We start from the raw sequence: 21,513 nt of genomic DNA, 5'->3' as shown, positions 1-21,513 counted from the left end.
CATGTGTAATAATTATAAACCCACAGCTCCTCAGCGAGTTCACATATTGCACACTGACTAAGCTTTCCTTTCACTTTAGGTTTCAGCTTTGGTTATCTTAGCCTAACCGTTGCTGAATGACAAAAAAAAAAAAAGGAAATTCGTGTCGTTGTAGTATATACTCAACCAAGTGTCAAAAATCTCCATCTGTTAATTGAACATTGCAATGCTCATGTAAATCCATCCATCCATCCATTCATCATGTTCTGAAACTTGGTACACAGCTGATGACATTACACTAAAAATGGAAAACAGAAACCCATATAAATCCGCCCCCAAAAATTAGTAGCGCATCATTAAATTTTCTCAATTTACTCTTCAGTTCCAAGAACACACATGAAGCTATGAATCAATACTTGCTCAAGGTTGCTGTCTTTGACCCGTAATGAAGTAAAATGCATTTTCCCTCTCCTCACAACATAATACTTCTAAAGTCCTACCCAGTATGAACGGCCATTGCTGTTGTGAATAGGGGATGGCCTAGGAGACGTCACACACCATTCATACCAAACCTGCATCACATTGTGCTTTTTCAATTTTACAACAAACTAGTAAATCACTCAAATTTAACAATCATGGAAAAGGGCACACCTTGGTAGAACCACAACAACGCCAAAAATGTACTTCAAGAGGGATTCCAGGGCGTACGCTTATAGGTTGTCTTAGCGGAAAAAATATTGCAAACCTGTCCATCCACCACAGCCAAATTTATCATTATGGGGAGGAGATGCTACCCATGACCAACATCTAGTAATTTTTGACAAAATTGGATATAGATGGTAAGCCTACAAAGGTGCTAGGCATCAGTTCACTGGTTTGAATTCTGAATAAACCAAGTTCAACGTTTCATTCTTGCTAGCTGGTAGAATCATTAGCAAAATAGCTTTCCTGACAGGGCAAAACGAAAGTTGCCTAAAAAAATTACCACTTTGGTGGTCACAGTGAAAAACCAGACATCCAATTGCTCCCTAAACAGAATCAAAGATAATTACTGCCTCTTCATTAGGTCAATCCACATTTCATGTTTCCTACCTATTCGTATATACTGAGAATATTATTAAACACCAAAATTATATTTTTTTCGTTCTTTGTGGGACTTTTTGTTCATTAAGTTCACACTAGAGAAAATCAAATACAATTAAAAGCCAAACAATGGTTGCATGGGAATTTATGAATCTGTTTCCTATCTTGCATGCATACTCTGACTAATATAACTAGGGAAAGATGACTCCAAATTTCTTCCAAGATAATCAAGCTTCAACTCATGAGCCCTTAACAAATGAATCCAAGAAAACGAAAATTGCATACCAGCTGAACATGTTTGGCGTGGCCATTGATGGTTCAATACCAAGATGTACATCTTTGTAAAGTGTTGCATCAAAGTAGCCAGCAAATCCTTCAATGAAGTTTTTAAAACGGTTAGGTCTAAAAGTTCTCACATGAATATAGACAACGATTATTATTTAACTTTCACAAAAACTTAACATGGATGCAAATGATAATGAAGTAAAAAAGATGAAACAATGATATGAAGATAATATTGTTGTCAACCTGAAAACTGAATAAAATAGCAAATTTGTGGCAAACTGAATATTTGAAATGGGCATCTTTAGCACAATTTCTCATTCTGCAATACCATTTCTTTCACTTATTTTCAAGATTTTTTCATGGAATGGATGTAAACCAGACTCCATGGACACTTGGAAAATTATCCATGCACTGCATACTTTTTTCTAGAATATTTAATTGAAAGAAAATGAAGTGGAGTTCATTGCAACACACCATGTACCACTGCCGATCCAGTGTCTTGCGGTATCTCAAACTGAAGCTTCTTGTATCGTTGGTTGCTTTTCTTAGTTGAGTAGTCTGGATGGTTAAATGTAAAAACCTGTACAAAGAATAATAAAAGGGCAGGTTAAACTAACAAACTCCGGTGCTTCACAAGCATACACAAGCGGAAACCCACAGGTTTTGTAGGAGCAAGTCTGGCAACACTATGCAGTTTTACAACATAAGGAGTTTCAAAATGGACAAGATCTTTATGCGACTTGACCTGTGAAACCCATAAAAGAGAATAAATAAGAAGAAAAACTTAAAAGAAAATACCAGCAGATAATAAAGCATGGAAAAAAGGGAATACATCATTATATAGCTTCGAAGCAGTTATTGGTTGGATGAAACTTGTGTACCTGAGAGGCATAACACAACAAATGCATTCAGTTTTTCAGTCACTGTGTCTTTATGGCAATTATTCTTTTACTTCTTTCGCCTTTTGATGGTGGAATATAAAACAATACTGAAGTGTTAGAAATCAAGTGTACCAGAAGAAAAAACAATTGAAAACTTTTTTGCAAAAGAATTAACAATAGCAATAAATGAAACAAAGAGAAGGCAATTATAATAAAAAATAAAGACATAAATGCATTACCTAGATTCCTTCTAAAATTTTTACACTCTACATACGATTTTTCCTGGGCAGGAATGCATAACAGGGCAATAACCCAATTGTGAAACTCTTTTTTTGCAAATGAAATACTAATGTGCCAATTAAAGATCATTATTTACTTCCGTATTGCTTAATATTATAATGGATCAATCTAAAGAAGCCTTTCATAAACACCCACCATTAAGCAAGAATAGAAGTCTTTCGAGGGAGAATAAAGTTCCAAGAACCATTTAAGCAATGACACAATTATCAAAACATAACGACAAAGCTGAAGAACCATAGAACCAAAATATCCTAAGCTTGTCCATGAAGAATCCCTAAAGGACATTCTTAGAAAAATCGGAAAATTTCAGGTCATTTTTACACAGATGAACACTGAGTTGTCAATATAATTCTAAGCTGGATCATCAAATTTTAATTTCCATCAATTGGGACATCCACCCAGATTAGGGTTCAAACTCATCAGTAGAGAATTTGACTGAACCCTCCAACGGATTATAAATGATATTGACCCACTGCCTTAATAATACTGACACACACACAGATACACTCACGATGAGGGTATTGAGATTCCATCTTGCTTCAGAAACCGTTGGGCTCCATCAAGACACTCGGGAGACAGCTCATTATCACCAAAAGATCCCAGCAATTCACTGACCTACATACAAACATAGCTAAGGCAATGAATATGTATTAAAAGAAAAGAATTGAACAAAAAAAAAAATGAAACAGAATTAGTTACATACCAGGATGTCGGTCCTTTCAGGAGCATTCCAAAGGCGCATATCACAAGAAACTATGGTAACAATATTTTCCCATCCTTCCAGTTTAACCAAACTCTGATTTAACAAATAGATCATGTTCAAAATGCACGACTAATTGAATTTTCAACGAACTTGGGCAAGGAATAACAGTCGTCATTTCTAATTTGAGACTTCCAAAGAAAAACCTATTGAAGACCAAAAGCCAAAGGCTGGATGTTACTAAACTACCAATAACAGCCTTTAATTCAAAAGCTTTTACTAGGGAATTATTCTATCGACTTAAGGGTTGAATTATATAATATCTAATGCACATGAAGCTGATGTACTTCCCTAATCCTTAAAAGTTTTCAACAAGGACAAAATTGCTATAGAAAAAGGATAATTTTAGATAAGGCAAATTGCACACACACTAAGGTGGGGAGTCTCAATAGCCCAGAGCTACATCACATTTTTTTTTGATAGGAATGGTAGGCCTCATTAAAAAACCCCTTCATGATTAATGGAACACAACGTGCTCCTTAATCAGCGGAAGGAGGAAAAGAGTGCCTTATAATTCATTAATACCCGAAATTTACATAATTCTTGAAAAACAAACATACAAACTCCCTTTACAATAACCAACCCAAAGCCTAAACGATAACTTAACCAAAAACAATGAAACTAGCCAATACCAGCCTTTGCTAAGTTGTCAGCCTCAACATTGGCTGACCTAGCAACCCATCTAATAATACCCTTCAAACCTCTTAACTCAGTAACAATGTCTTTCACAAAGTCTACGTAGACATAGGGACAACGATCATTGTTCTTGACCCAATCCACTGCTAGTTTACTGTCAAATTCAACAATTAAAAGTTCCTTAAACCGCTGCTGAATCGAAGCAAAGAAAGTTAAGCCCTTCTTAATTGCCATAAGCTCTATCAAACTAGGAGGACCTGGACTAGCAGCCTCTTGGAAAGAACCCACCACCGACCCATCCTCAACTCTTAGAATGCCCCCAACACCACTTTTCCTCCAATCTGCCGTAATAGCTACATCCACATTCAGTTTTAAATAGCCCTTTGGAGGGCTAGACCATGACTCAATTTTGATGATTGAAAACCTTGAGTTAGAGCAACAATCCCCAAGTGATGGATCACATATGAGAGAGTCCTCCAGAATAATGACATCCTTATAGAAAGCTAAGAACCAAGCAGCCAGCCTGCATCTTGCCATTAAAAAAGGATCAATCTGATCTAACCTCCCCCATCGAAAACAATGGCATTCCTACATTTCCAAATTGTCAATAAAACCACTCCCGGAATGAAGGACCAAATTTTCAAATTAGGCACCGTGTCTTCCCAAGCTAACGTAAAACTTTTAGCATTGGCTTGAAAAACTGAACAAACTCCCCAAAATCTCAAAAATTTATTCCATAGGGACCACGCCACAGAGCAAGAAAAAAAATAAATGTGATGAGGATTCAACCACCATTTTACATAAAGGACAAGCAGCATCTACAATAACTGTAACTCCTCTCTTTTGTAATTCTAGTTTAACTGGCAATCTTTGGTGCACCACCTGCCACATGAAGACCTTCACTCTAGGAGGCACCAATCCCCTCCAAATGTGTTTTATCCAAAAGGAGTCTGCTGTCAAAACTGGACAACATGACTTCACACACAAATTTACAGTATAAATTCCTTCCCCATTCCCTCTCCAGAAAGCTGATCCAATTCCCAGTCACTTAAATTCCTTCTCATTTGAATATGCCAAGACCAAACTGAAGATTGAAACTCCCCAAACTCATTAAGCTTCCCATTCCTGTTTAACAAAAGAACAAACAATCTTGGGAAAGCCACTTTAAGAGGGGAATCAAGCGCCCAGCTATCAAACCAAAATCTGGTGCTCCCACCATTCCCCACTCGAACTTTAAACAAACTTCGAAACTTAGCTTCAAACTGATCCTCTTTAAAATGATTTTGAACTACCGATTTCCAAATCCAAGAAGCATGTGCAGGAAGTTTTTCATTGAACATCAATAAACTAGGGTCCAAATTATATTTACTGCATATTACCTTCTTCCACACTGTCTCCCTATCATTAGCAAACCTCCAAGTTCATTTCCCTACTAGAGCTCTATTCATATGACTAAGATCCAAAGCACCAAGACCTCCAACCCTTTTTTCGGAACACACTATCAACCGATTAACCCAGTGAACTTTTTTGACCTCTACCCCTCCTCCCCATAAAAATCTAGCCATGATGGAATTGAGTTTAACAGTCACCGAATAGGGGATCTTGAATAGTGACATGAAATAGGTTGGTAAGGAGCACAAAACTGCCTTCAATAATACCAATCTCCCTGCCATTGACAGTGTCTTAGCCTTCCAACCGGCTAACTTATTATAAAACTTCTGCACTACCGGATCCCACATCAACAGAGAATTTCGCTTAGCACCAAGAGGCAACCCCAAATATTGCGAAGGAAAATGTCCTACTAAACAACCAATAGCATTAGCCCACTGGATAACCTCTTCCTCAGTAATATTGATACCAAATAATTTACTCTTAGTAAGATTCAATTTAAGGCCTGACATAACTTCGAAAACTCGTAGAACCCTCTTAACATTAAGAATCTGTGTCTTCAATGCATTACAAAAAATGATGAGATCATCTGCAAATTGCAGATGAGATAAGTTAACAGTAGCCTCATCTTTGCCAACAAGCAGACCACAAAACAGACTCGAATGGTTTGCTTTAAGAAGCAGTAGATTAAGCAGTTCGCCAACGATATTAAACAGCAAAGGGGAGAGGGAACAACCTTGTCTATGACCTCTAGCCATAGAAAATTCATCAGTAGGAACACCGTTAACTAACACTGACACTGAAGTTGTTGTAACACATGTTTGAATCTAGCTACTCCATTTAGAACTGAACCCCATTTTAGCCATCACTTTAAAGAAAATGTCCCAATCTACCGTATCATAAGCCTTTTTGAAGTCCACCTTAAATACACAACCCTTCAAACCTTTCTTCCTCCACAAGTCAATACCTTCATTAGCAATAAAAGAACAGTCCAAAATGTCTACCCGGAATAAAAGCAAATTGTGACTCACTGATAATATCATTGATGCAACATCTCAATCTTCTCGAGAGACACTTGGAAAGAATCTTGTACATCCCACCTACTAGAGAAATAGGTCTGAAATCATCTAAACCCCCAATATTAGAACCCTTCGGAATGAGTTATGAAAGAATGATTAATGCCATGCTCCCAATCCTTTTCCAAAAAGAAATTATGAAAAAACTTCAGAATATCACCTTTTAAGAAGGATCAGAATTTAAAAAAAAAACTCATATTCAACCCATCTGGCCCAGGAGCTTTGTTACTATCACACGAGCTTACGGTTTCCCAAATCTCATCTTCCGTAAACTCCTCCAACAAAAGACTTTGCTCCAGGGAGATTTTTGAGAAGTTCAACTTAATATCCTCCACTTCCAAAGTTGAATGACAGTTAAAAGCTTTTAAAAAATGCTCTCTGACACTAGACTTGATAATAACAGGATCTTTGATAATATCACCATCAACATTAATAGTATTCAGAGAATTCATCCTCCTCCTAATGGTAGCACGTGTGAAAAAATTTAGAATTTTTGTCTCCGTCTTTAACCCACTTCTCTCTTGAATTTTGAAACCATATTTGCTCCTCGATTTTGTATAGTCTCCAAAGTTCATTTCTCAAAAGCCTCAGCTCTGACACATTGTCAAAAGCATTGGAAATCTGATTATGTTGCATACTCTTTTCTAGTTGTTGAATTTTGTCTTCAAGAACAGAGATATCCACACATGGAAATTGTTTTCTGTTCCAAGCCCAGCTCTTAATGGCAGATTTTGTATTCCTAAGAATGCTCAAAATTCCATCTCTTTTCTTCTCCTTCTTGAACTCCTTAATAGACTTCACAACCTCCTCCTCAAAACCATCATCAGTCATTAAATAACTAAACAGTCTAAAAGGTCTCTTACCCCAATTATCTTCCTCCCTCTCAACAATAATAGCATTATGATCAGAGATAGATTTAGGCAATAAAAGTTGGTTGATACTAGAAAATTCTGATGAGAAACTAACATTCACCAGAAACTTGTCGAGTTTAACAACATTCGGAACATCCCAATTGCTGCTCCAGGTAAATTTCCCCCCAATTAAAGGCAAATCAATTAGCCCCGTTTGTTGAATAAAGAGACTAAATATTTCCATCGAATTCCTGATGTGAGCTATACCTTCCTTCTCATCTTCTGTTAAGTAGGCATTGAAGTCCTCTCCCACACAAAGGGATATTGTACCCATTTAAAGAACAGTCCCAGTTCAAAAAAAACCAGCCTTCTCTTCATTCACAGATGGACCATAAACGTTTATGAAGCCACACTTAAATTGGTTGGACTTAAACTTCCTGAACACAACAATAAACCTCCTGCGAATATGTTGATCTTCTAACTCGAAAGTACTATCATCCCAACAACTTAAAATACCTCCTGAAGAACCTGCTGCTGGAGACACAACGAACCCTTGCAACTTAATCAAACCACTTCTCCTTAAAAAAGCGTTTGGTAAAGTCTCCAGTTTTGTTTCTTGAAGAAAAAGAAACGAAGTTTTTTCTCAGAAACTATTTTTTGGACAACTCTTTGCTTTTCTTTTTTACCTAATCCCCTAATGTTCCAAGACAAAATAATAAGTTTTGGCATCATAATCTTTTTTGGTGGTACCAAAACAAACCCAGGAATTACCCTCGACCTCAGCTAGCCCCACTCAAGTCTTTCTCCAAGTCCATAATTTTTTGTAGAAAAGCTTCCTTCCCTTCCTTGAAAGATACACCCAACATCTTGCTAATTTCCCATGTAGCAATAGCTTCCTCCAACAGCAAAGGAAAAGCTGACGAGGATAATGTAGAAATACTAGCATGGTCTACAACTTCCCTAATGAGGGATCTTCTAAATCTCCTGTTGAGTCTCCTCACCCTTGAAACACCATTGTCCCTTTCTGAAAAACCAGCAGCCTCTGGAATTTCAGAATGACAACCTCTTGAAATTACAGCCCTACCCAACTCCTTACTACACTCCCCTCGTGAACCCTCCTTACAATCCTGCATATCTTGAATCCACATCTTCCTTCCCTTAGACCTACAATAAATTCTCTTGTAACTTCTGACTAACTTCCTTCCAACCGGGGCGGTCTTCATGGATAACGAGCTTGCAGACAGAGCTTGCGAACCATCTCTAGAACTTATCACCTTTAGCCCTTCAGCAGCTCCCACTCCATCTTCAGTCCCTGCTGGAACCTTAATATTATCTGATGTTCAAATATGACAGCCCATGGTTGTTTGACCATTTTCTTGACCCAGTCCACTCAATAGTTGTCTTCCCGGGCCTTTGAGAAACCCATTCTCCTAGTCAACTTTAACATGCTCATAGGAATCACCCCCCATACTCTTCCCGTCTTCTCTTCCTTCAATAAAGCCTTCCGACTTTTCATGCTGGGTGGAGACATCTCCTGCAACTTCCACTCCTTTACACAAGTCCACTGAATAATTTTTTCTAGAATTTGAGCAAAAATTGAAACCTCCCTCAGTTTCTATGACTCTGCCAGGATGGGAGCCTTGGACCCATTCCTGTATCCTATTATGGGTTTCTGGTAATCCCTGACAACCCACGTGCCCTTCATGCTGCACCTAAACATTCTCTTGACTCCATTCGGAGGAGCTCCCCGCCCATGGGTCCTCTGGAACATCCTCTTTAACCGTTTTTGTGAACTCCGGAAAGAATTCTTCACCACATTCAACCTTAATTTTAATCAGGAAGATACTGATCTAAATTGCAGTTTCTAAATTTTACTACAGAGGATTTAACTGATTCACATTAATAGGAAAAGTCAATGTACACTATAATATTAGCAATATCTCCAATTTCACTCATTTCAACAAAACCATTATAAATGCATTGTTTAACTGAATCATATCACATGAAGATACTAATCTAAAACTGAAGTTTCTAAATTTTACTATAGGGGATTTAACTGAATCACACTAAAAGGAAACATCAATGTTCACTACAATATTAGAGATATCTCCAATTTAACTCCCAGTTCAACAAAACCATTATAAAGGCATTTTTATACATATAAAATACCTAATCACATATCCAATAAACAAGAACGGGAAGAAGAGTAAATTTATAAAGAGTGAAGTATAAGTCATACTAAAATCAGCTTGCACGGAAAATTCAAACAAAAGCAAATAAGTTTCAAATGAAGAACTCTATGCATAAGAATGCAATGGTGTGTACACTGCCAACAGATTTCCTTAGCAAAATTAACAGGGCATTAGAAAGTGCAGAACATCACAATTTAAAACATAATAAACAAAATCTGCAACTCACATGAAGTGTGACCACAGCATTTGGATTTTTTTCTACAGCATAAACTTTAAGCTTGCGTCCAGTTTCCTCAGCAGCCTATAAGACCAACAAACAAAATATAAAGGCACATAAGAGTATGAGTAGCAACAATCAGTACATCCAAATATCCAATTTGGAAAACATGTAAGGGAAACAAAAACCTGCAATGATGCTCTCACAAGAGGTCCTCGTCCTGCCCCAACAACCATTAACACCTTGACAAAAGTAGAAAACACACCAACATCAAGAATGAATTATCTTTATGAAATACAAACATAAAACAATATCAGATGTTACTCAAAACAGATAGCTTACAGTGGTTACCGCTGATGTCTCCCCGTCAGGTACCCTATCCAGTAAGGCATTACTGATTGCCCTTTGATACTGATAAAACATAAGCACAACTTCATTCAGATTCTAAAATATAAAATATATATGCATAATTTAAAAAACAAACACTACTGTCACCAACCAACAATGTAAGATGCCCAAATACAAAAATACAAGAAAAAAAAAAGATAATAAACAAATTATCTCTTGGCACAAATCCATACTTACCTGCAAATATTTCACTGAGTCCTTCTCAAAAGTTTCATACGTTTGAGCTTCCAGATTATCCATCAGAGGCTGCATTTAAATGGCAGAATAAATCTATCTGTAAATAATAATAATTATGGTGGCGAGAAAGAAGAAGAACTGTAATGCTATGTTGTCAGATATTCTGACTGTCAACACTTTAGCATTTATATCTTGTGTAAACAGCCAAATACATTTAGCATTTCTCTCAGCAGACCCTAAAGGAAAGGGAAAAGTTCATGAATCAGAATACAGACAAGAAAACTCACTTGCAATGGAGCCTGTAAAAAATCCCTATAACCAAGCTGGCATATGAAAAGGAATGAGTTAGAACAAGAATAGCACAAGAAAAAATAATGAATTCTATCTTGTTCAAATAGAGAAAGAAGACCTCAATTCGTTCTTGCTCCGATAGCGGTTCCATTCTTTGATAAAGATAACCAACATAATCCAAATATGACTTCAATGGGTGTCTTGGAACATCTGCATTAAGATGCAATGGGAACTTGTTCAACAATCAACTAAACTATCACTCAGCAAAACATGCAAATTCAAAGAAGCTAGTCACTTACTGTTCACATTTTTATCAGTATGATCAGCAGTTGAACCTATGGTTTCTGCAGGAATATTATGCAATGGTTTTCCAGAAATAATCATCTGTCAAGAAATTTCCCAGAAGCAGAAAAAAGAAAAGGAAAACCATAGGCGAATATTTAAAAATAAGAAAATAAAAATTTAAGTATATAACATATTAGACAGCAAAGAAAATTAATAATAATAGAAAATAAAAAAAATGCAATTGTCACACCTGTACAGAATTGTTAAAGAACCCAGTTATTAGCTTTTGATGGCTCTTTGACAGGCATGGGTAACCTCGTGCATTTGTCAGGAAAGACTGGCAAACAGTTTTTAAGTTAAAACTCCAGGGAAACAAGGAGTATTCAGCATGAAAACTAAATAAAAACTCCAGAGAAGGTTAGCTCTTATGAGTTGTTGGAGGACTTGGCTATTTTAAACAAAAACAATAGTAAATAAACCTCTCATCAGATCATACATCTGTATGTATTATGGCAACTCTGACAGACTCTCCAAACCACCGTCCAATTGCGTTCACAGAAGGTAGTGTACTCCTAGAATAAGCAATTGTTATTAGAACTGTGTTTTATTTCATAAGTTTGGTCAAATAATAAAAATATAACTAATACAGTAACTCACAGAATATCAAGGGCAACTAACAATTGACTATGATGTTCACAGATTAGTTGAAATGAATTCCAGAGTTCCCAGGAATCCATCTGTACAGAGAAAAAGGAAGGGCAGTCGAGGTAGAAGTTAAAGCAAGCATATTATACCCATTTCTTAGTAACCCTACTGACTTAGTTGAAGTGAACTCCAAGAAATCCATAGACAATGGACATATGCATAATCTCGGTCATCAACGGTAAGATACTGCAGCAAGAGAAGAGACTTCACTCACCAGATTATCAGAATCTACATCCAGTGAATCATCATCAGTTTTTAACAATGGAATCCTTAGCCACAGCTTAAGTGAGGAAACATTAAAAGAAGAAAAATGATTAGAACATGATACAAAAATTTGCATTGGTTCTGACAATTTATCCAGATAAGGAAAAAAAGACACCTGCATATTGCTTAGGCCCTGCAGAATCTGATTCACACATCTAGCGTAATTAGCACATGACGCTCCCTTAGGGGAAGGAAGAAGGCATGCCTACAATAGATAATAGAATGGATATTTATATGCTACCAATCAAAGAATTAAAAAATTATTTCATAGACTGCAGTAACCTTGACATTACCTCGTACATTTAGCAAGCATCAACAAACATGTTATTTAACTTGTACTTTTGGTTATTGAACATTAACATCAAACTTGTATTATCAAATAACTTTAAAATTAGACGTGCTAACAACTGATGCAAAACCAAAATAAATCACCAAGAAGAAAGGTATGTGCCAGCAATAGCAACAGACACAGAATCATTTACTCTACTATTAAAGCCCAAAATAGGCATCAGTAGATAAAGCAAACTTTTTAAGATCCGCATAAATAATTAAATTCTAACCAATTTCAGGTTAGTATTCTCTTTCTATTTTCAATACCTTTGATAGCTGGATTTTGGTGTATTATGCTTTAGGGTTTAGGGTTTAGGGTTTAGGTCTAATTTAAACCAAACAGCAGCCAAACTTTAAAGTAAAAAAAATCAAACTGTATAACTATGAACTAGAAATATAATTAAATGCAATATTGAATAGTTTCTTCTTCAGAAATATGGAGGTCCCACAATTCATCACAGTTTTTTTGGTAAGTTTTAACCAAGAGAGGTATGCAACATAAATTTGGCTACAATTATATAATACTCAACCAGTAAAATTTTACTGCAATTTTCACCAAAGAGTGGTAAAGACGTTCACTTCCTCAAGCTTTCAACAATGTAAAAAAATCTTACGAATCAGTAAAACTTTCAGACAATTCTGCAGAAGCTAAACCTTAAGACACTGTAAAAAAATCTTGTTAAAAATATTCACACCTGAATGGATAGATGAGTAGCCCATGCTATTTCTTGCTTTAAAGTAGTTTCAGAATCCATCCGAACAATCTCATCCTCTGAATCTAAGTCAATCCACGAATTGATTTTTCCTGGAGAAATTCAGGAAGCTGTTGAGGGCATTTGAATCAAATTCAAGGCATTCACTGAACAAGCTCAAATTGATGTTAATATCCAATCAGTAGCAGCGGCGGGAAGTGAATATAAAACCCATGGAAGGAATAAAAATTCACTTGAATAACACTAATTTCCGTGCCAAAGCACAAGTATCTTTAATAAACCTTAATCTCTTAACAGGAAAAAAAGTCACAAAATGTTGAGAAAGTGATGATAAAAAAAAATTAATGGATGCCAGAAAAAGTTCATACCGACAACATGGCTGCTCCACTGGGAAGGACTCAAAACCAGGTCCGACCCAGCAAATGGAGGAACGTGAGAGCTACCACTGTCTGCTTCTAGCAAGCTTGGTCTGTAAGTAGGATCCGTCTACCATTCACAAGTTCACAGACCAACAAAAAAAAAGCATAAGGGATCCGTAGGGTAGATGCTTGTTGTTGTTCTTCCGTGCCCTTAAGAAAGAGAGAAATCAAAAGGCATAGAGGTAGCACGTAAGCAACTTACCAGAGGAGCCACAACGAAATCAAATCCGGTAGATGAGAGATTGAAAGACAAAAGGTGAGGAACGTCATCATCAAACTCAGTCTCCACCCCACAGTACCTGGACTCGCTCTTATCCCAACTTCCTCTTTCTCCTAGACCCATTCTCGGTTTTTCTCTTTTATCACTCCAATTTCGGAATAACAAGACTAAGTAGAAACAGCGCACAGACTCCACACGAACGAAGGGTTTTAATAGGGTTTTCATTTTATGTTAAAAATATAGGTAAATTACATGAATGACCAATTAATTATAGCGAAGTTCTGACTTGATTATTAATCTATTACTTTTATCAATCAGGTCACTTAATTATTAAAATGATATTAATTAAGTCACATGCCATTAATATTTAACGAACAAATTGATCTAAAAATTAAATAAAATTAGTATCATTACATATTTGATTTTTTTCTTTTATATTCTATCAATTGATAATAATTTTAAATATATTTTTTTTGAGTGATAATTTTACACACACATATATATATAAGGACTAAATATATAATTATATTTTTTTTATTTTTTTAAAGAAAATGGACTCATTAAAAATCCCTTCTAAGACCTGTAAGGGATAAAAGTACCCTAGGACCTTATTGATGTGATCCAATTCAGCATCACGATTATCATGGCTATTCCACCCTTACAAGGGAAGAAACTTTCTAACTTTACAAACATATATGTTTATTTCATAATTATTTTCATACATATAATATCTATGGTTATTATAATAACTTAATCATTAATATATGAGATATAAGTTATTATAGTCCACATTATTATATAATACATTGTATAAGTTCATTTACTTAGTTTATTTCTTTATATTATGCGTGTAGGCACATTCGGCCAAGACTTGGGAGCTGTATTAGAGCTAAATGGAGCATGAAACAGCAAGGAAACTCACATAGGGATGCTTAAGAGATCATAAGGATTCATTGATGAAAAGTTGTTTTGAGGCCGTGAGCTCATAGCTGGATTGAGCTGAAGATTTGAGCTACAAGATGAACTCATTTCAGCTGGGGAGTTGCACCATCATCATCACCACTTAGGACACTTCAAATATGTCCTATGTCAAAATTTGTGAAATCGTACCTTTTCACGAATAGTTGCCACCTCAAGAGGTACCTTTTCACAAGGAGCTGCCCAAACGTTCATCATGTTACAAGTCATCTAAGGCCAGCTCACCACCAGCTCATTCACACCCGAAGTAGCTCAAACATGAAGGGTTACATTTCTCAAACATTGTGACCTTTCATGAATGATGTTGCCCATGAAGATGCCTTTTCAACAAGGAACACATCGGTGAAGAGATCACGCCTATTGGATGCTAAAATCATCAAGAAACATGAACTAGAGGCTCCATGCCTATTCGGCCACATCACATGCCATACACATGAGAGCCTTTGGCGCCAAGCATGAAGAGACACACCACCATTTGGCCAAAGGGAGAAAATGGCGCCAAGATGAACCAACATACATATTCGGCCAAGGGAGATGTCTTCCCATCCTTAGCCGAATCATCAAGTCCCTTTATGAAGGGTTAGCCGAACCATCACAAGCCCAAATGACTTGATCTTTCATTTTAAAACATTATGTATCTTCCTAAAGTCATGTATTTAGCCGAAACATCATGTAACCATTCGGCCAAGCCCTCTCATTTCCTATAAATAGAGTGGCTTGCCTTCATTTGTACCCATCTCATCTCTTATATAAAATATACTCTTGTGAGTTATTTTCTCTTCAAAGTTCTTTGTGAACTTTATCGATTAAACAAGTGTAGTTCCTATACTTGTGGCGTCATTCCTTCCATTTTGATTCCTAAATTCCTAGATTGTTATCTAGTGGGTTGAAGACACTATCACCACCCCTCAAGCAAGTTTGTGAAGACCGGGATTGTGCTCCTTAGCACTATTTCATCTTTGGCGTGTTTGAGATACAACATCACCACCATCTCCATTTCTTCATTTCCATCATCAACATCCATCAAGACCATCAATTCCGCAGCCATCTCTTTCATTTCTTTCTATTTCATTTCCTTTATTATATATTCATTTCTTAAGACCATTATTAATATCATTTCTTTCTTATATTATTTTGCAGCCCAAGCTTATTAATTCAAGGACATCAGTACTTGTCAATCCTAGATCGGGACACAATAAGGCTATCTACTCTTCTCACCAAAGTGTGTAGATTCGCCTTACATCAAGCGGTAATCAGAGCATAGTTGGATTGACAACAAAAGTGCCATTTGGCGTGCAAAGCAAAAAGAAGTTCAAAAGAGAAAAAAAAAGACTCCTTCAACAAAATTGGAGTGCAAAAAGGAAAAAATACAAAAAGAAGAAGAAAGAAGAAAAGAAAAGAAAAAGATTCAAAAAAGAAAGCAAAGCCAAGGAAAGTGCTCTACCATAGCAAAGTACATCAAAGAGGCCATCTACACTAAGAGAAGATAACCTTATTGTTTCTTGTAAAAGGTTGCAGTAAGTGTTGTTTCTTGAATTGTAAGTCACCTCTTCCTTTTCTATCCTTTTATTTTCCTTGTCTTCAACCATTTCCTTCTTTTAATACCTTTGAATCCTTTCTTCTACATTTCCATTTCTACTCTTTGCTACCCTAACCTATTTTGCAGCCGACGCACACAAGGAAGGAATTAACTTGTTATAATCTTGAGTAAGTTCTTCGAAGGACTTAGCAAGAGAAATTTGAGTGGAAAAAGGCTATTGAGAGAGTGAGATCAGAAGGGGAATTGTTAAAAGCCAAATATATATTCCCGAGAGTAAACACGAGTGTTGAGTGGAGTGATCTTATCTTTTCTTTGGAGTGAACTTGTGAGACTTTGTGAGTGTGCTGGTAAGGTTTATTTTTGTTTTATTTACTAACCATGTCTCAAAGTCCTAAAGGAAATGCAGGTCAACCCAACTTGCAAATGCAAGCACTGATTGGAGAAATGATAAGGATGTTTCGAACAGAATTTGATGCTCTCCATGAGAAACTAGACCAAAGACAAGATCAACCACAAACCAGAAACAATGATACTCCTCGGAGGCAACAACCTCTTCCAGAAGATGATGTCCTAAATCCTTATGATGAAGAAGAACCAGCATTGATACAAGGACCTAGGCGTGCCAATGTTGATGATAATATGAGCAACATCAAAATCAAAATTCCTCAATTCCAAGGAAAGACTGATCCAGAAGCCTATCTTGAATGGGAAAGCAAGGTGGAACATGTGTTTAGTTGCCATAACTATTCCGAACTCAAGAAAGTAAGATTGGCAGCTATGGAATTTGTTGATTATGCTTTGATATGGTGGGATCAACTTACTATTACTCGAAGGAGGAATGGAGAGAGACCAATTTCAACATGGCTCGAAATGAAAGGTATCATGCGTAACGTTTCATTCCTACTCATTATCATCGGGATATGTTTCAAAAATTGCAGAACCTAAAGCAAGGCCAAAGGAGTGTAGAGGATTACTATAAGGAAATGGAAGTGGCAATGATCCGAGTCAATATTGAGGAGGATCGCGAAGCAACCATGGCTAGATTTTGCTGGACTCAATCCTGAGATTGCCAACACACTAGAATTGTATCATTACATCGAACTTGATGAAATGGTGCAAATGGCTATGAAAATAGAAAGGCAACTTCGGAGAAGACCTATCTCTCGTACTTCAGTGCCTACATCTTCAAGATGGAGTCCAAACATAGTTTGAGGAAGTCTACCCCTATTCCTACCAAAGAGAAGGCTGAATCATCAAATGCTTCCCAAATTAATAAAGAGAATCGAGGAAAAAGATCCCTGAACGAACAAGAGACATACGTTGCTTTAAGTGTCTTGGGAGGGGACATATATCCACACAATGTCCCAACCGAAACACCATGTTATTACTTGGAAATGGTGAGATTGAATCTGACCATGAAGAAGAAGAAACTGCACCGACACCAACAGAAGTTGAGGAAGAAACCGAAATTGGTGCTCCGTAGAAGGTGAAGCCCTAGTGGTCAAGAGAAGTCTAAGTGCTCAATAGTAGAAGACGATGCACAAAGGGAAAACATCTTTCATACCCGCTGCCATGTGAATGAAAAGGTGTGTTTCATGATCATAGACGGTGGAAGTTGTACTAATGTTTCCAGTACCATCATGGTGGAGAAATTGGGATTGCAACTTTGAAACATCCAAATCCATACAAATTACAATGGTTAAACGAACGAGAACTTAATGTCAACAAACAGGTGATGGTTCCTTTCTCCATTGGCAAGTACAAGGAGGTTATGTGCGATGTTGTTCCTATGCATGCTAGTCATTTACTCCTTGGAAGACCATGGCAATATGATAGGAGGACCATTCATGATTGTTTTACTAATCAGTATTCATTCAACCATGGAGGGAAGAAGATCATCCTAACACCTTTGACGCCTAACAAGTCCAAGTTGATCAAATCAAGATGAAACAAAGTGTTGAGGCCATGAGGAAAGGAAAATCGAAGTTAAACCAGGAAGAAAACATTCAAAAACAAGTGCTTATACCTCTAAGTGCTTGTCACAAAGATGCCTATTAACAAGATGCAAAGTTGATGCTGATTTTTCTAACCTTAACCAAACAAAGTTTCCTTTGATTTGCAGGATGAACCAAGCAACACAATCCATCAATTTGGTAAACTAAACGATGTGATCTTTCAAGAACCAAAAGGTGCGACTATTGAAGAGCAAAGAATGGTAACTCTTCATCCAAAGGACGTGACCCATCAAGAATCAAAGACATGCCTATTGAAAATCAAAGGGAAATGATTTTTCATCCAAGGGCGTGACTTATGAGGACATCACCATTCAAGAGTCATCACCTTTCATGAATTAATGCAACTATCTATGGAAAGGGGCATGAATTTTGGGATACAAAAGGACATCAACCTTCAAAGCCAATGTCTTCAATAGACATGAACTTTGAACCTACATCTTTCAGGAAGTATTTCTTAACTTTAATTTTGTTTGATCACATTCATACTAATGAAGTTTTTTTTCTTTCCAGATCAAGAACTTACAAGGCATTCTTTCAAAAGATATGAATCTTTTAATAAAGGTACTTATCAAATGGAATGACTCAAGGAAAGGAAGATCTTTCGATTGAGGACAAATCGATTAAAAGAAGGGAGGATGATGTGATCCAATTCAGCATCACGATTATCATGGCTATTCCACCCTTACAAGGAAGAAACTTTCTAACTTTACAACTATATGTTTATTTCATAATTATTTTCATACATATAATATCTATGGTTTTATAATAACTTAATCATTATATATGAGATATAAGTTATTATAGTCCACATTATATATAATACATTGTATAAGTTCATTTACTTAGTTTATTTCTTTATATTATGCGTGTAGGCACATTCGGCCAAGACTTGGGAGCTGTATTAGAGCTAAATGGAGCATGAAACAGCAGGAAACTCACATAGGGATGCTTAAGAGATCATAAGGATTCATTGATGAAAAGTTGTTTTGAGGCCGTGAGCTCATAGCTGGATTGAGCTGAAGATTTGAGCTACAAGATGAACTCATTTCAGCTGGGGAGTTGCACCATCATCATCACCACTTAGGACACTTCAAATATGTCCTATGTCAAATTTGTGAAATCGTACCTTTTCACGAATAGTTGCCACCTCAAGAGTACCTTTTCACAAGGAGCTGCCCAAACGTTCATCATGTTACAGTCATCTAAGGCCAGCTCACCACCAGCTCATTCACACCCGAAGTAGCTCAAACATGAAGGGTTACATTTCTCAAACATTGTGACCTTTCATGAATGATGTTGCCCATGAAGATGCCTTTTCAACAAGGAACACATCGGTGAAGAGATCACGCCTATTGGATGCTAAAATCATCAAGAAACATGAACTAGATGAACTAGAGGCTCCATGCCTATTCGGCCACATCACATGCCATACACATGAGAGCCTTTGGCGCCAAGCATGAAGAGACACACCACCATTTGGCCAAAGGGAGAAAATGGCGCCAAGATGAACCAACATACATATCGGCCAAGGGAGATGTCTTCCCATCCTTAGCCGAATCATCAAGTCCCTTTATGAAGGGTTAGCCGAACCATCACAAGCCCAAAACTTGATCTTTCATTTTAAAACATTATGTATCTTCCTAAAGTCATGTATTTAGCCGAAACATCATGTAACCATTCGGCCAAGCCCTCTCATTTCCTATAAATAGAGTGGCTTGCCAAGCAAGTTTGTGAAGACCGAGATTGTGCCCTTAGCACTATTTCATCTTTGGCGTGTTGAGATACAACATCACCACCATCTCCATTTCTTCATTTCCATCATCAACATCCATCAAGACCATCAATTCCGCAGCCATCTCTTTCATTTCTTTCTATTTCATTTCCTTTATTATATATTCATTTCTTAAGACCATTATTAATATCATTTCTTTCTTATATTTTGCAGCCCAAGCTTATTAATTCAAGGACATCAGTACTTGTCAATCCTAGATCGGGACACAATAAGGCTATCTACTCTTCTCACCAAAGTGTGTAGATTCGCCTTACATCACTTATATTATCAAATGAATAGTCATTAGTTACAACAGACGTAATAATCTCCGGTGACAAGTTCCAATAAAAATATATTTTATTGGCACTCATCAGGCCCACGTGACGAGTTCCAAGTCACTATAGCAAATTCTATAGATTCCAAATTAATTTTGGAGATGGCTTAATGAGCCAATTTTTTATACGCCTGGCTTTTTGGGCTAATTTGCCAGAAAAATTAAATACATTGATACTTGCACCTCGTTGGTGGAGGGGACTTGCCGCCCAAAAGAACCAATATCATCTATGAGAACAATGCACATATTTATGGCAAAATTGGCCCTTATACCAGGTGAAATTATTAATTAGCCTAGTAGGCCACCAACAATTTTATTTTGATATCTAGGGCAAATGCTATAATGGATGACAGACTCATCCTGTCGACGTGATGAATTTGTCTAAATAATATTTTTAAATAGATCTAGGTAAGTGGGACTCATAGAGTTTAATATTTTAATATATTTCCAGGAACTCTTCATATCGACATGACGAATACCGATAAAATATTTTTTTGTAAAATTAAGCAATTATTTGTTAATTTAAAATATGTTTTAAAAAAAGGAACTCGTCACGTCGACATGATGATTTCCAATTGAATTTAAAATTACCTAGTTATTTATAGTCGTTGGCCAACAGGTAGGTTTTTAAATTTTGAAACATATAGACATTAGAATTCCTCACGTCAACGTGACGAGTTCCATCGAACTTCGTTTAAAAAATAATTTTTAAAATAATTTATTATAATATAATTTAATAATAAAAGATTTTTAAACTAATATAATCACTAAAAATAAAATTAAAAAACTTACTTATATTTCCTTAATTCTTGATGGTGTTTAGCAGTGGTCAAATAATAATGGTGTGGGGCTCATCGATTTCTTTATGGTCGTCTGCCTTGATCTTCTTTATCTTCTTTGCTTCTTCAATAGTAGGTGTACTAAACATCATAGACTTTGATTTCAACCTTCGAAATATGGTGATGGAGTATTTAAGGTATTTGACATCATCATTGTCATCATTACTTGAATTCCCCACCAAAATCAGTACTTCGTTGACCATATAGAATATGATCTTATTCACCCACAGGTTTTGTTGAAGATGGTTGAGTGCCTTGCATTGCATCTCACGAACCTCCAACCCAGCTCGGTCGATCTCCATTGAAGCATGATATGGAGGGCAAAAACCACAATTGGTTTGAGATTCAAAATATTCCACAAAAGCATAACCAAAAAGAAGAAGATGATGTTGATGATGATTTCTTACCCTTTGTGTATTTTTCCTTCATTTCTTCCCATTCCGTCCTATCTCTCGGTGTTGTTAAATATGGTTTCCCAATTTCTTCATAATTTCAGAGGTAGTGAGATACTTCGAAATCAAGATCAAAAGCTATAATCATGAAACACATAGGCACAGATAGATATCACTCATTCT

The 21,513-nt window shown here is 36.5% G+C and overlaps 1 protein-coding gene across 2 annotated transcripts; it reads right to left on the bottom strand.

The window, feature by feature from the left end:
- Nucleotides 1-436: 436 nt before the first annotated feature.
- On the bottom strand, nucleotides 437-13,632 carry LOC120151673 (protein arginine N-methyltransferase 1.5-like). Of its 2 annotated transcripts, none has more exons than XM_039164051.1 (23): nucleotides 13,444-13,632; nucleotides 13,191-13,308; nucleotides 12,805-12,914; nucleotides 11,895-11,984; nucleotides 11,730-11,795; nucleotides 11,468-11,547; nucleotides 11,307-11,382; nucleotides 11,061-11,147; nucleotides 10,820-10,909; nucleotides 10,644-10,730; nucleotides 10,522-10,557; nucleotides 10,235-10,303; nucleotides 9,992-10,060; nucleotides 9,838-9,891; nucleotides 9,659-9,733; nucleotides 3,232-3,324; nucleotides 3,040-3,143; nucleotides 2,180-2,228; nucleotides 2,006-2,092; nucleotides 1,822-1,927; nucleotides 1,348-1,435; nucleotides 631-724; nucleotides 437-551 (listed from the first exon to the last, which is right to left on the bottom strand). In XM_039164051.1, exons 1-23 carry the CDS (start codon nucleotides 13,582-13,584, stop codon nucleotides 468-470), a joined length of 1,953 nt encoding a protein of 650 aa, XP_039019982.1. In that variant the 5' UTR covers nucleotides 13,585-13,632; the 3' UTR covers nucleotides 437-467. The 2 variants fall into 2 exon arrangements, with proteins under 2 accessions (XP_039019982.1, XP_039019984.1); XM_039164053.1 differs by having other exon boundaries at nucleotides 10,644-10,735; nucleotides 10,825-10,909.
- Between the last annotated feature and the right edge of the window lie 7,881 nt (nucleotides 13,633-21,513).

Source organism: Hibiscus syriacus, unplaced genomic scaffold (assembly GCF_006381635.1).
Source record: "Hibiscus syriacus cultivar Baekdansim isolate YM2019G1 unplaced genomic scaffold, ASM638163v2 tig00111067_pilon, whole genome shotgun sequence".
Classification (NCBI taxonomy): Eukaryota; Viridiplantae; Streptophyta; class Magnoliopsida; order Malvales; family Malvaceae; genus Hibiscus; species Hibiscus syriacus.
This window is presented reverse-complemented; position numbering and strand designations above follow the sequence as displayed.

Bases quoted from the DNA above. Each gene is read 5' to 3' on its own strand.
- LOC120151673 (XM_039164051.1), bottom strand. From the start codon at position 13,584: ATGGGTCTAGGAGAAAGAGGAAGTTGGGATAAGAGCGAGTCCAGGTAC. The intron at 10,910-11,060 runs GTGTGACAATTG...ATTTCTTGACAG, and splicing joins TCTTTAACAATTCTGTACAG to ATGATTATTTCTGGAAAACC. The intron at 2,093-2,179 runs GTATTCCCTTTT...TGGGTTTCACAG, and splicing joins CTTCGAAGCTATATAATGAT to GTCAAGTCGCATAAAGATCT.